Below are 17,205 nucleotides of genomic sequence, written 5' to 3'. Positions count from 1 at the left end.
TATTATTATAATTATTATTATTTCGGAAGAAGATCCTTTCAAAGCCGTTAAGATTGTACTGTAGTTTCTCAATCTCTCGAGTGAGTCTCGTTGTAGCAGCGGGCATATTATACAGCAGCTGTCCAAAGTTCATTTATTATTATTATTATTATTATTATTATTATTATTATTATTATTATTATTCAAAAGATGAACCCTATGCATATGGAACAAGCCATTATTATTATTATTATTATTATTATTATTATTATTATTATTATTCTCAGAGCAAGGACACGACAGCTTTGACGAAAACAGGCGAGAAAAAGACTTCTTGTGTAACTGTTTTGGAGAAAATTAATAAAAATACACAATTCTTTAAGTTTCTCCCTTACGTCAGCAGAAATGAAAGTCTTACATTTCTTCTGACGAAGGGGGAGAGGAGTCTTTGAAAGCTCTATAAAAAAAAAGCTGGGTGCCAAGCTATTACACTTCCCTTCAAAGCAAATAACTCAACATGGGTCCTTTTTTTCTCTGCATTATAACTATTATTATTATTACAGGGTTTTCATTCATGTAAGCCATTTCAGAGCGCCAAGAACTTGCTATGTAACTTTACTGAGAATAAAATGAATATTTAAGTCCGTAATTTCGTAACATAACATGCTAAAGAAAAAAAAAACAGATTTACCTTCAAAGTTAAGAAAAACAAGAAAACAAAATTATGACAAACCTCCTAGCGATATTTCGGTACCGAAATTCACAAAAAAAAAGACAAAAAATTATTTCAATAACAAAAGACTCTGGAGAAACAATAACAACAATAATAATTATTACTACTACTATATTATTATTATTATCATTATTATTATTATATTCAAAAAATAAACCCTATTCATATGGAACAAGCCATTATTATTATTATTATTATTATTATTATTATTATTATTATTATTATTATTATTCACCAGATGAACACTTGTATTCATATGGTACATGCACCCAGGAGCCACTGACTTGAAATTCAGAAACATAGAAAGAAGTGATCGCTTATCAAAAAAGAAAAAATTAACCTCAGCAGCAACACATATTATTATTATTATTATTATTATTATTATTATTATTATTATTAAAGATGAACACTACTCATATGACACAAGCCCACCAAAGGGGCCACTGACGTGAAATTCAAGCTTCCAAAGAATATGGTGTTCATTACAAAGAAGCAATAGAAGGTTATGGGGAATACAGAAAAAAGAAAGAAAACATAACTCACTAAAAAAGAAAAAAATCAACAAAAACAAAACAACAGCAAATCACGAATCCTCAACCAAAGCGCTCACTTATCACAAGCACAACTCCCCCCGTACAAACGCACAAACGCACACGGCGGCAGGCATAAATGAATTGCGATGCATTCGGGATACAAATGGCTACATTCGCCAATCGTAGGGCACGGAGATGGAAGACCAGTTTCCTGTGAATGGTGGGGCCATAATTGGGCAATCCTTCAGGCCCTTCCAATCAAAGACTAGACCACCTGGCCCTATGTATATATGTATATGTATATATTTCCGAAGGGCATTAAATAAAAAGTCTCGTCACAAGATGGATTTCGATTCGACAGATTATTTTTTTTTTTCCGGCGTTGCAACGGTGATAAAGAACCGATTCTGATGTTTTTGGGATGGAGTAGATTGCGTGTATTTCTCAACATCACATCAGATGGACTGAGTATAAAAATGGAATCACATGCAATCGTTTACACATTCTCCTCCCAGGACGCAATATTATATATATATATATATATATATATATATATATATATATATAATATATATATATATATATATACATATATATATAAATGTGTATATATATATATATATATATATATATATATATATATATATATATATATATGGGGAAAACATTCTGGTATGCAAGCAGTTAGCTTGCCCAGGTAATTCCTTTGGGTGCAGTGGCCCTCAGGTTCCAACTTTTTTATGACTTGTATGGCCTGTGGGCAGCGCCTTGCCTTTCCATTGAAAGACCTGGGTTCGATCCTGATGTGAGTCAGAAATTTATTTCTGTTCCACATGTGACTGTGAGTTGATTATTTTATATATATATATATAATACATACACACTTACATTATTTATATATATATATATATATATATATATATATATATATATATAGATACATGACCGCTGCTGAAACCTACAACGAGCACACTAACGAAATCAATTTTATTTTTATCAGGAACCCAATCTGTGAAAACGAGCTGCGTTGACAACGATTATCGCAGTTAACGAGCTAAAGTTATTGCTTCACTGACCGATTCAATTCCATAATGGCGTTGCAGCGATTATACTGGGCGCCATGAACTAATGCCTTAGTTTCACAGCGTGATATTGAAGTTTATATATGGGCTGTGTATATATACTTGTTTAATTACTTTGCCGTTTCAGCTTCTCTCTCTCTCTCTCTCTCTCTCTCTCTCTCTCTCTACAAATAGGGCGGCCTAATTCATGGAGATTTCGCTTTGCAAACCAATGACTTTTTCAATCTTGTTCAATAATAATAATAATAATAATAATAATAATAATATAATAATAATAATAATAATAATAATAATAATAATAATGATAATAATAATAATAATAATAATAATAATAATAATTATAATAAGTATAATAATAATATTAATAAAAAATAATCATAAAAATATAATACTGATGATGATAATAGATAAAAATTAATAATAATAATAATAATAATAATAATAATAATAATAATAATAATAATAAAAAGTAATTAATAATAATAATAAAAATTAATAATAATAATAAATCATAAAAATCAATCATAATAATAATAATAATAATAATAATAATAATAATAATAATAACAGAACTACTGTAACAGGAAAGGCAATTATCACGGATTGCAAATACGAGTATATTCCAATCACGGGAGCTTGGAATGATATAAATACCGGAACATTCTGGATGAAATTGCACAATAAAAAACTATTTAATCAATGCAAAGTGTTTCAGCTAAATTAAACGACAGGAATTAATACTGGCATTTAACAGAGAGAGAGAGAGAGAGAGAGAGAGAGAGAGAGAGAGAGAGAGAGAGAGAGAGAGAGAGAGAGAGAGAGAGAGTCACAAACCTACTTTCTAGGTTACAAAATTTATGGGGAAAAATTGTTTAAATTTTCAAGCTGTCAAAAGGGACTGACAATAGTAAATGCTGAAGCTCAACACAGGAACGATTAAAGACTACAAAACAACAACGGATTGGACAACAAAAACAACACAAGGTTGGTGAGCAAAAGACAACAACAAACAATTACACGACCAAAACAACAATGATGGCTTAACAACTAAATAAAAACACAACAACAGGCCAATCAACTTGAGCAACAAAAGTTTAAACAATGAAAATAACATTACGTAAAAAACTACAATAAAAAAAACCGCAGTTAACTCAACGAATACAACAACAAAAGTCTGCGAGATTACGAAAAAACAACACTAGACTCGCAAACAACAGAATCAACAGCTACAAAAATGAGAAAAACGAAAGCTAAGAATCAAACAATGAAAACAACGGTTTTAAAATAACTACAGTACATCAAATAAAAAAAATAACAATCCCCAACAATAACAGAAGGCTCGTAACGACCAAAATATAAACTTCAAGTAAAATAAAAGAAATAAAATAACGTTCTGGCGTATCAACACTATTATTTTCATCATGACATAACCATCACAGACAGATATAAAATGGTGATATAAAGGTCTGCAATTCCTTTGAAAAAAGGAATTGCATGGCCTTGAAAAGGTTGAAATTCCTTTGAAAAGGGAATTTGAGGACTGGAAAAGGGTTGAAATTCCTTTGAAAAGGGAATTTCTTAACCTTGAAAAAGGGGTTGAAATTCCTTTAAAGAGGAATTTCATGACTTTGAAAAAGGGTTGATATTCCTTTAAAAATGGAATTTTATGACCTTGAAAAAAAAAAAGTTGAAATTACTCTGAAACAGGAATTTCATCACCTTGAAAAAGGTTTGAAATTACTCTGAAACAGGAATTTCATGACAATGAAAAAGGGTTGAAATTCCTTTAAGAAGGGAATTTCTTAACCTTTAAAAAAAGTGGTTAAAATTCCTTCAAAAGAGGAATTTCATGACATTGAAAAAGGGTTGAAATTCCCTTGAAAATGGAATTTCATGACCTTGAAAAAAAGTTGAAATTACTCTGAAACAGGAATTTCATAACCTTGAAAAAGGGTTGAAATTCTTCTGAACCCTGCAAAAGCGTTGTAACGACCCTGTCAATAATTATGACGACCTTGAAAGGGTTGTGATGACTGTACTCTTTAATATTTCTAATGCATTACAAAACACGAGCGAGAAGGACGTTGGTATTCACAGCAATTAAAAAAAAAAGTCGATACGAAACTAATTAAAAATTCATTCACGTATACCACTGGCGTCTCAGAATGAAAGGTCATTCATAATTTAGTCGTAACGACGTAGAATTGGTAACATCAGGACTTGATTATACTGATATTATCAATTAATGCAACAATGTCTTTATGCAGTACTCGCTCGATAAGCATGGCATACTGGTTATCGCAGTATCCGGACAGTGAAGTGTGACGTACTGGTTATCGCAGTATCCGGACAGTGAAGCGTGACGTACTGGTTATCGCAGTATGCGGACAGTGAAGCGTGACGTACTGGTTATCGCAGTATCCGGACAGTGAAGCGTGACGTACTGGTTATCGCAGTATCCGGACAGTGACGTACGCAGCATGCGGACAGTGATGCGTGACGTACTGGTTATCGCAGTATCCGGACAGTGAAGCGTGACGTACTGGTTATCGCAGTATGCGGACAGTGAAGCACGACGTACTGGTTGTCGCAGTATCCGGATAGTGATAAAATACGACCTGTAAAGTTTCTTTAAGAAGAGCTGAGATAACTTTATTTAATGAACTTGATATTTACGATAAATGAACAAGAGTTATTCTGGGCTGTAAAACCGTAACTCAGCTCTGTTCATTTCCCCCCCTAATGTCAAGCTGAGAAGTGAACCCTGGTTCCCGCAACGACAGAAAGGAACACCTGCAAGGAAACACCCTTGCAAGTAACAGTAGTCTAAAACCAAACAAGTAAAAATTGCGCCTTAGTTTCTTCGGCGCAGTCGAGTTTTCTGTACAGCCGCTACAGCGTGTAATCAAGGCCACCGAAAATAGATTTATCTACCGGTGGTCTCGGTGAAATGTTGTAGGAGCCGCGGACCATGAAACTTAACCACGGCCCGGTGGTGGCTTATCGCTGCCAGAAGCACGATTATGGCTAACTTTAACCTTAAATAAAATAAAAACTACTGATGCTAGAGGGCTGCAATTTGGTATGTTTGATGACTGGAGGGTGGAAGATCAACATACCAATTTGCAGCCCTCTAGCCCCAGTAGTTTTTAAGACCTGAGGGCGGACAGAAAAAGTGCGGACGGGCAGACAAAGCCGGCACAATAGTTTTCTTTTACAGAAAACAAAAAAATCTAAAAATAACGATCATGAGAAGGATAATATGTTACTTATCGACTTTGTCTCTCAAACTGGACGTAACAGAATGTTTCCTTTGCTAAATTTATATAATTTTCCAAAACTAAAATCATTTTGGGTAACACATTATCATCAATTTTCTCTCTTTTAGTAAAATCTTCTTATTAACTGCGCGTTACAGATAGAACTCAAGTACGCAGTGGAAAATACGGATGATTTGATATATATCCTCAAAATGTTTTGTAAATTTTCAATCATTTCACACAAAAATTCAAATAAAATATCTGATACTGAAAAGCAAATACACAATAAATCATCCTACGTAAAAAAAAAAACAAGCTTACACAAAAACGAAAAAAAAAACACAAACGAAACTAAATATTCCCAGAAATATAGCAGAATAATTCAACAAAAAATACTTGCACATATTAAAAAAAATTCTTTCCAAAAAAACACAATTACGTACGAGCCAAAAACCAGCATACAGGAAATATAAAATGAATAATTGACACGCACACACTCACAAAAAACCCAACACCCCCTTGGGCCAAGCTTCCTGCACCGGGGTCCAAACCCCCCACCCGCCTCTCGCGACAACGGCCATTAAAGGCCGTGTATAAAATGGAAGGGGGGAGGGGGAGGGGAGGGAGAGAGCCAAACGTCATTTTCTGCAATACCCTTGTTATCTCGTGCGTAGAGCGATAGCGCTGTCAAAAGGACAGAGATAAAGGGGACAGTGGGTATTGCATGACCCTGTTCCACCCATCCCCTCCCCCACCCCTAAAGGCCATCCCCTCCTCCCCCCCCTAAAGGCCGTCCCTGTCTTTTTTATTCGATGCTTAATCACACTCGGTAGGACACAAAGAGCGTTCCGTCATTCTTTGTCTCTCGAATGAAGTCGGGGATCTTTATGCTTGCATGTGGGAATATATCTGTAGCCTGCATGGAGCATTACTGCGCATGCGCGTGCAAGCAACCCCCCTACCAGCACATGCACACAAACACACACAATATATATATATATATATATATATATATATATATACAGTATATATTATAGAGAATATATTATATATATATATATATATATATATATATATATATATATATATATACACATATACATATATCATACAATAAATATATATATACATAAATTTCTTCACAGAGAAAGGAACCGGCTGGCGTGTGAATTTTTTTTTTATTTTCATCATAAGGAATTTATATTTTAGCAACTTACAGAGAGACAGTTCAATACTTCCCTGAATAGAAGGCAAACAAAATTTTTTTAACAGAAAACCCTTACAAAACACTCTTTTGAAGGTATTCATGTGCCTTTACACACTTATTCCTGGAACCGGGAGCTGCTGTCTCCCCTACCCTCCCGATCCCCTACCTACCTCGCCCCCGCCAGGGGCGGACAAGCAGGTTTGCAGGAGGAGAATGGATGTCTCCTCTACCATCTCGTTTCCCAACCTACCCACCCCTACCAGGGGCGGACAAGCAGGTTTGCTTAAGAGGAAGGTGGATGTCTCCCATAACCTCCCATTCCCCTACCTACCCCGTCCCACCCAGGGCGGACAAACCGGTTTGCAGGGGTGGGGTGGCTGTGTCATGTCTCCCCAATGTCACCCCGGGGAGGACAAACAAGATCCACTCGGATTTTGTTATTATAGGTGAATCTTTGCGTAGTTGTAATAATAATAAAATAATACAACACCCGAATTCTTCAACAACCCACACGAAACCCGCAGAAGGCAAAACAAGTCGTGTAATTTCCCGTCCCCAAAATATATCATTAAGACGCCTTTTACGACTTCATTACGACCAAAGTTATCTTCACCGAGGACCACCTCTCCCTCCCCCCCCCCACAAAAAGACTCCCTGATCTCGCCCCCTAAACATCCCCCCCCCCGGCGCGGAATGAATGCAATTTCCCGGGGCAGTAAACCAAACCGTGAATGCGCAAACGCCTTCATTTGCATGCATTATGCAATGCCTTGATGCACGCAACGCGAAATGCAATGCTCCCGACGGCAAATACAGGAAGGGGGGGGGGCGATCAGTGGGGGGGCGAGCAGTGGGGGGGGGGTTGGAACGTGGACACATGAATTGAATGTGGTCAGGGAGTACAATAGGAGGAGGAGGAGGAGGAGGAGGAGGAGGAGGAGGAGGAGAGGAGGGGAGGGGAGGGGAGGGGGAGGGGGAGGGGGAGGGGGAGAGAGAGGGGGAGGAGGGAGCTTGGTCAGCATGAATGCAATGCTGTCAATAAGTGTGCAATAGGGGAAGGAAGTGGGAGGGGAGAGGGAACGGATGACATGAGAGTGCAATGAAGTCGATAATTCCAGAAGGGGGCATGAGAGCAGAGCTAAAACTGGGGAGGGGGATGAGGGGAGGAGCTCCCTAAATGACTAGCATTCTGGTTCACAGGGCTTAAGACAGAAGAGATATTAATTAATACATTTCCCTGCCTTTCAAAGCCAAATTTTATTTATAAATTAATATATTCCACTGCCTTTCACAGCCTAGTTTTATCTACAAATATATTTCCCTGTCTTTCAAAGGCCAATTTTATTTTTTAATTAATACATTTCCCCGCCTTTCTATTTTTTAATTAATACATTTCCCTGCCTTTCTATTTTTTAATTAATATATTTCCAAGTCTTCCAAAGCCCAATTTCAATTTTTAATTAATATAATTTACTGCCACTGCCTTTCACAGCCTAGTTTTATCTATAAATATATTTCCCTGTCTTTCAAAGGCCAATTTTATTTTTTAACTAATATATTTCCCTGACTTCCAAAGCTCATCTTATCTATTAATTAATGCATTTCCTTGTCTTTCAAAGCTCAATTTCATTTACTAAATATATTTTCCTGCCTTTCGAAGCCTATTTTTATCTATTAATACAATTCCCTGTCTTTCAAAGCCCAATTTTCTCTAAGATTGCTTCAAACTAAGGGTGAAAAGCCTTCTGAAACATTAATGTCATTACAAATTCGTCAGATGGAATATCTAGCCACTCAATTCTTCGGGGAAGGTCGATAATCTGGGTAAGGCTTGACCCGCAACTACCCGGTCCTGAGTCCAGGTCGACACGCACTAACTATGTTCTGGAATGTACCGTAACTGGTCTATAAGGGATATTAGTTACGTAGTGATCTTTTGCATATGTTGTAATTTCTAATTTCTCTCTCTGTATCTCTCATATATATATATATATATATATATATATATATATATATATATATATATATATATATATATATATATATATATATATATATATACATATACAGTATATGTGTGTAAAGAGAGAGAGAGAGAGAGAGAGAGAGAGAGAGAGAGAATCGTGATTGCTATCGATCAATGTACTCCGTGATACAGATACTCTCTCTCTCTCTCTCTCTCTCTCTCTCTCTCTCTCTCATATATCATGCACAGTTTCTTTGTTTGCCCAAAATTGTGGAGAGAGGCCTTTGCGGAGAAAATGAAATCGGGATTAACTTTTTTAATTAAAACACCAGATTTACACATCTTCATCTGGACCGTGTGCACGGCACGCACAAAACTCATTATATATATAGTATATATATATATATATATATATATATATATATATATATATATATATATATATATATATATATATATATATAAAATATTCTAGCAATCATCAATACAGAAATAAAAACGTTAAAGGCGAACAGCTTCGTCCATTACTCTTCCTAAGAATGTCGATACACTCCACAAACTCAGTTCTTTTCCTAATCAAAGCATAGGCCTAAAACACGGCCCCGCAAGTAAACAAATAAATCCATACGCCTCCCCACGATTCCACCATTCCTTTTCACATGAAGTTCCCAGAGAACGAAAGACCCACACACCCGTATGGAACAGGACAAAGCGATCAGTTATTCAAAAGGGGATTGTATGGAAACTACAAAATTCGAAAGCGACCCGGCATAGGCCTACCTGAAAGGGGAGATTGATAGACAGCGGATCGTTACCGAGAGGCATCGGCGATTTCCGTTATCTTTCGGACGTGATCGCTCGATCGTATGAACGTTCACCTGGGAAGGGAAGGTTCTGAACGAAAGTCTATGGAAAGCCTTGCGTTGAGAAATCTCTTCCTGGTTCGTGTTCACTCTGATTTACGATCCTTTCTCGTTTATTATATAAATCACAACTTTATTATGTAAGTTACTATGTAGCTTACGTAATTTTCTTACTTTTATCACTATCATATTTCTCTCTTAAGAAACGTTCTTCGTCATATAACTTTTATTTTATTTATATATTTATCTACATTCAGTTTTAAATGTTAACTTTATTTTTTTATCTTTTTAACTTTTTACACTCTATTACATTACGGTCAAACTTACGTAACTTTTCTTTTTTTATCACTATCATATTTCTTTCTTATTATTTTTGTTTTCTTTGATACAATTATTTACATCAATGCTTTTAATATCAACTTACTTTTTTTGTCAATTTTTTATACACTTATTTACATGACTGCTTTTTATACACTCACTCACATCACAGCTTTAAATATCAACTTACTTTTTGTCACTTTTTATACACTTATTTACATCACTGTTTTAAACATATTATATTTGTTGTCTTTTATATGCTTTTTACTTTAAATTTAATAACACGAGCCTCCATAGCCCGAGGACACAAACTGAAGACAAAAAAAAAAAAAAAAAAAAAAGCTAATCAGTTGAATACTCACAGATTATAACGAGGCGTAACTCGGCTGCCAACAAGGAAATGAGTCTAATGGTCAGTCTTCAATCACGCTGATTAGGTTTTCTGACCCCCCACACGCAGGCCCGAATGTGACCCACTGCCAATCCCAATATATACATAAGACATGAAAGATTTCCGTGACGATCACAGCTTTTTTTTTTTTTCATGAGGCTTTGGGGCGTGTACATATACCTTTTCCCTTTTGGGAATACATACATACATACATACATACATACATACATACATACATACATATATACATTATATATATATATATATATATATATATATATATATATATATATATATATATATATATATATATATATATATATAAAACTTTATCACATACACGATTGTTCTGTGCATTAGTAGAATTACTAAAAGGACTCATTCAAACTGATGGTATCTAATGGATACTTGATAATGTGGACTGTTTGTCCAAGAAAGCTTGTAACTTTTTCTGAATGAGTACTCCATTAGATACCTTCCATTTTGAATGAGGTCCTTTAGTAATATATATATATATATATATATATATATATATATATATATATATATATATATATATATATATATTGGATATCTATCTCCCCAACAATATCAATCTATCACATGTTCATTAACCATTCCTCGTCCCCCTCACAAAGGTGTCAATATTACTGACACTATCTGAATTTTTGTCAATAAATCTTGGCCCGGCAGAGGGGTGGCGTGAAGTGGGGGGGGAGGGGGAATCATGACTACTGCCTCCAATATAAATATACAAAATCCACGATAAATCTAGATTTTTTTTCCCCGGATTTTATTTTGTTCCTTCTCTTCCCCTTTCTCTTGGGAATGCAGCTTAAATGAAGTCACTTGTGGTAGGTTAAATCGCATCGATTTCAGATTTTAATAATAATAATAATAATAATAATAATAATAATAATAATAATAATAATAATAATAACTTACTTTGCTGCTGGGATGAATCAGGAATATTTAAAAAAATACTTTATCCATGTTTTTAATAAAATATGTATCCCCTTTTTAAAGGAAACTACTCTCCCCCAAAAGGAGCCTAGACAACAAACAAACAAAACAAAAACATAAAAAAGCTACTCCCATACCCAAACACAATTCCCAGACTCTACTGACGTAAAGGTATCCCAAGGTATCCCGAAAACTTCTCCTGTATCCCAGCGAAAGGTTTAAGCCTTAAAAACGACAAAAAAAGGTTTAAGCGCCAAAACTTCCCCAAGATCCCAGAAATAAAAAACGACAAACTTCTCCCAAGGTATCCCAGCGAAAGGTTTAAGCTGCCTTAAAAACGACAAACTTCCAAGATGAAATAAAACGGAACTGGTGCCTCAGTAAAGTCAAGAATTTGTAATTGTATCTTAACTATGTTCCTTACACGAGATGCAAAGTCGTTATTCAAATCTTGGTTATCAAACTGATTTTCCGCGAGGCAACAATCTCAAGACCAGCCTATCCGACACTTAGGTGAATGCACTGGGCATTAAATTGATTGCATCAACTATTATGCTCTCTCAACCAGTGGACTGACTATCAACTGCTTTTTGGTATGTACGTATGACACGGGTCTAATTTCTCCTTTAATACATGACCGTTATTTCGTACTCGATATTACTACTACTATCATTATTATTATTACTATCATTATTTTTATTATTATCCATAAAAATCTCATACTAGCACAGTCACAAAAATGGTGAAGAAATCCACAGGGGTGTAAATGTAAATATATCTATATATTTCCAATATATATTCACTTACACCACTGTGGATTTCTTCACCATAATTATTATTATTATTACTATTATTATTATTATTATTAATTACGGCAGTTAGAAAGTAAGATCCTAATACATGAAGCAACCTTTTACCCCGATATTATTATTATTATTATTATTATTATTATTATTATTATTATTATTATTATTATTATTATTACTTATAGAAGTTAGACAGCAAGATCCTAATAGATTAAACAACCTTTTATCCCGATAATATAATTATTATTATTATTATTAATATTATTTACGAAACTTAGAAATTCAAATCCTTATAGATGAAACAATATTTCCTTCCGATATTATTATTATTATTATTATTTCTTCTGCTATCATTTTTCCAATCAGGTAAAAGGATGAAAACCATTACATACTGCTACTAATACTATACCACTACTGTAATCATTCCTCTCCGTATTCATACGAGGAACCAGGCCAGCAAATACTATTGGACGGAAGACCACTGTATTTACGGATGTCCTTTTGTTGGAAGGGGGTCCCTCCAATTACCAAATCATCTCCAGCATAGCAAAATACTTAATTGCATCCCCAATTTCCTTTGTATTCTATCCCATGATTTTCTTGATCGTTGCAAGGATGTCATTCAATATTTATATAAATATATATATATATATATATATATATATATATACATGTATATATACATAAATACAAATATACATATATATATGGACATCAATATATATATATATATATATATATATATATATATATATATATATATATATATATATATATATATATTATTATCTATACTATCACTTGTTCCTGCTAACTTTCTTCACAATCATGTCGCCTACAAAATTCTCGTATCTACATCTATAATTATAACTGTATCCATGATTAACATTCGATTATGGTGCGCTGATGTCAAGTTAGTAAGGAATGAGACAGCCACTGTGTTTGTGTGGAGCCTAAAAAACATTTCACATACGACAATAATCACATTCATTATTGTAATTCGATTAGGGTAAGTTGATGGCAAGTTAGTAAGGAATATAACAGCCACTACACACTAACTCCAATAAATGCTTCATATACCACTATCAAAAATCTTTACTTATATTTTTCATATTTCATACGACACTATCAAAAATCTTTACATCTATTTTCCCCTCTTTATTCTGAAAATTCATTCTCTATATTAAATATGGGAGAGAAACGAGATTTAATTTACAGCAACCTTTAAAATAATTCATATACCAAAGTCAAACATGTTTATTTCTAGTTTTCCTCTTATTCTGAAAGTTCATTCTCTCGATTAAATAGGGAAGAGAAACGAGATCCACTTCAAAGTAATCTTACAAATATTTCATATGCCAAAATAAAAATTTACTTATATTTTTCATCTTCGGAAAATTCATTCTCTCGATTAAATAGTATGAGAAACGGGATCCACTTTAAATTAATCTTACAAACATTTCATATCCCAAAATAAAAAATGTTAATTCTATTTTTCCTCTTTTTCTGAAAATTCTTTCTCTCGATTAAATAAGTGAGAGAAACGGGATCCACTTTCAAGCAATCTTACAAATATTTCATACAACAAAATAAAACATTTCTACTTTTACCTTTTTCTCCTTTGAAATTTGTCTCGCTTAAATAAATGAAGAAAAGCACAGAAAACTACAAACAGCAGATATATATAAATATACGACCAATTCCAAAGCTGTAAAACCATCTGGAATGATCGGTAATGGAGCCTAATTCGGGAAAAAAAAAAAATTCCTCACGAAACACAACACAAGCGGCGTTTTTCCGAATGCGCAGTCATTTGGGTGCGAAGAAATTAATCGATTCATCGCCGGCTATGCAAACACAATCGACGGTCATCACTTTTACGGAAAACTGCAACGTTTATCCGTTCGCTTTTTGTAAACAACTGAACGATTTTTGTAAGCAAGTGAACGAGATTTATCGCTCGCCTGATAGCGCGCGTCGATGGCTTTCTAAACATACGAGCGTTTCCCGAGCGACGCGATAGATTCACCTGTTATTACAACACACTCCTTGCAGTGACCAGACTGGACTGGAATAGAACTGAATATGGAATTTAAGTCAAGGGCCAAGCGCTGGGACCTACTAGGTCATCCAGCGCTGAAACGGAAATTGGGAGTAAAAAAGGTTTGAAAGGTGTAACAGGATGGAAATCTCGCAGTTGCATTATGAAACAAGTGTTGGAAGATGGTGGAAAGTAAGATGGGAGAAAGAGAATATGAACGGAGGTACAGTTAAAAAGAATGAAAGGGGTTGCCGAAGGGGCACAACAAAGACCCTTAACTAATACCTACAGTGCACCGCATGAGGTGCACTGACGGCACTACGGGGGTGTAACTATCAGGTCAAAAAATTTAGTGGGAAGTTTATATAAAATTCAGTGACTTTCATATCATTTTCCCCCCCTTGTAATTTAGCTGTGATTTAATCCATCCACTCCTTTTCTCGCAGCTGTCAAAACGACATCAAACATCTCGAAAAGATGTCAGTTTTCAAGAATAAATGATGGTATTTTTCAATCTGTTTTCATTATAAAAAAAAAAAAGAACCCTGGCCGAGTGACCCGTGACCCATTTTTTTTCTCCAATGAAAGTGAGTCAAAATTGATGAGGGTACGATATGGTCTCATTTTTCCTCTCTCTCTCTCATTGTTACGAGCTCCAACAATGTCTGTCTGTCTCTCACTCTCTCTCTTTCACTGTTACGAGCTCCAATACTGTCTGTCTCTCTCTCTCTCTCATTATTACGAGCTCTAAAATATCTTTCTTAAATTTCTCTCTCTCTCTCTCTCTCTCTCATTGTTACGAACTCCAATAATGTCTTTCTTGAATTTTCTCTCTCTCATTGTTACGAGCTCCAATAGTCTCTCTCTCTCTCTCTCTCTCTCTCTCTCTCTCTCTCTCTCTCTCTCTCCCTTGTAAGCCTCGAACGCTTTCCGTAAAGCTCATTTGTTTTCTAATGCCTGGGAAAGGGACTCAGGGCGATATACATTACCGAATCGGCCGTCAACGGTTAATGGAGAAAACAGAGAATCATCATCAGTGGTCATAATACGCCGTTTACCAGACTTCGTCGACATCACTTCCCTTACCTACCGCAATGTCGAGAGTTTGCGGACCCGCCGAGCCACACACTCTCTTAAGAAGCAGCCCTAGGGCTTATGACGCATGCAACGCTTGCAAGAAGTGCATTGAGGGTCGCTAGACTGGACCTAGTGTGCAAGGAGCAGAGTGCGAGACAGACAGAAGACGACTTTTCCCTCGTTCTCTGTTTTCCATGAGCGATCGGAAGTGTATCTGATGGCGTGAAAGAGTCCTCATGCCAAATATCAGACGTAATATATATATATATATATATATATATATATATATATATATATATATATATATATATATATATATATATATAGTATATATATATTATGGAAGTTATTCAAGTTAGCCAGGCTAACTTACTTAGAGAAACTATATCAAAACTACGTACCGCGATCCAGACTTTGTATAACTACTCACTGAATAATAGCTCACCCCTTCCCTCATACCACAAGGGGGGGATAGATGTCAGGAGAGTTGCTCACTATCAGACAATTTAAGACATAATATGTTATAAAATGGCCTTCATTACCTTAAGACAGATAATGATGTTATAAAGATGGCTTTCATTACCTTAAGACAGATGTTGTAAAGTTGGCTTTCATTACCTTAAGATAGATAATCATGTTATAAAGATGGCTTTCATTACCTTAAGACAGATAATGAATTTATAAAAATGGCTTTCATTACCTTAAGACAGATGTTATAAAGATGGCTTTCATTACCTTAAGACTGATAATAATGTTATAAAGATGGCTTTCATTACCTTAAGACAGATAATGATGATATAAAAATGGCTTTTATTACCTTAAGAAAGATAATGCTGTTATAAAGACGGCTTTCATTACCATCTCTTAAAAAGAGATAGAAAAACCATCACTTCACCATTAAATATTTCATCGCCAACTCTTATCCAAAAGACAAAAATCACTTTAGCAATGGGGCTCCGCTCCCTATTCCCCAAACTTGAATTAAATACCTTTTTATAAATAGAACGCCACTTCATACATTATCCGGTATAAAATGAACAGAAATTCTCTCTTTCATGGATGAGACTTCCTTCGCAATTGTTTTCAAAAACCACAAAACTTTATATTATGAACAAATGATATATCACTTTTAAAAACAAAAGACAACGGATATGAAGTAGGTGAAGGACTTTCATTCCCGTCCTTGAAGTAAAAGAAAATGTAACTATAAATAAGACTCGTATTCCTGTATCTACTAAACAAATAACGAGGAAATATTTATATATGACAATCCCTTCAATATCACAATCTTTCATAAATTATACAATATTTTTTCATCTATACCGTTCATGGTGCGATCCACCAATTACCTTTTAAAATGTCTCACCAAGGCGCAAGGCCAAATAAAATACAAACCAATCAATCACTATCCTACGAGGGTAATATAGGTCTTACCTGCTCCAAGACAAGTTAAGTTGGCTACTTAAGCACTTAATGGATGCTTACCTGAAAGGAAAGAAAAATATTGCATTAAACTTTAGGGAATAACATCTGCTATATGAGCTTTTCAGTCGAGAAACATGACAAGTGCCATTTTTAAAATATAAAAAATAAAAAAATACTTTGACCCAGGATGGCGCTTGGCATGTTTCTCGACTGACAGCCTCATATAATGATTATGTGTTATACTCTTATATGTTATATTCTTTAATGATAATTATTTCCAATATATATAATATATTAAATTATATATTATATATTTATATATATATATATATATATATATATATATATATATATATATATATATATATATATATAATCACAAACAAACTGATATTGTTTCACAAGTCAAAATGCGATTTCATCTTCAACCTGCAAAAAATATTTGAAGAAGAATCGGGCATTTGAAAAACAAAGACCCTGTCGATAGGAATTTTAATCACCTCTGGTAGAAGACGAGGAGAAAACATCATTTCAGCGCCGAGAGAGAGAGAGAGAGAGAGA

At 34.6% G+C, this 17,205-nt stretch overlaps 1 protein-coding gene across 2 annotated transcripts in view; it reads right to left on the bottom strand.

Annotated features, from left to right (window-relative positions):
• LOC136854988 (protein kinase shaggy-like) overlaps positions 1–17,205 on the bottom strand; it is a 115,115-nt gene that overhangs the window by 28,514 nt on the left and 69,396 nt on the right. Inside the window, exon 4 of one of the 2 annotated variants that reach the window (XM_067131668.1) lies at positions 16,667–16,704. The exons of the other annotated variant lie outside the window; for it this stretch is intronic. Within the exon in view, the coding sequence (XP_066987769.1) occupies positions 16,682–16,704 (23 nt within the window). The 3' untranslated portion in view covers positions 16,667–16,681. Of the gene's footprint in view, positions 1–16,666; positions 16,705–17,205 lie in introns of those variants that run through there. 2 annotated transcript variants of the gene reach the window in all.

This window comes from Macrobrachium rosenbergii, chromosome 30 (genome assembly GCF_040412425.1).
Source record: "Macrobrachium rosenbergii isolate ZJJX-2024 chromosome 30, ASM4041242v1, whole genome shotgun sequence".
Lineage (NCBI taxonomy): Eukaryota > Metazoa > Arthropoda > Malacostraca > Decapoda > Palaemonidae > Macrobrachium > Macrobrachium rosenbergii.
This window is presented reverse-complemented; position numbering and strand designations above follow the sequence as displayed.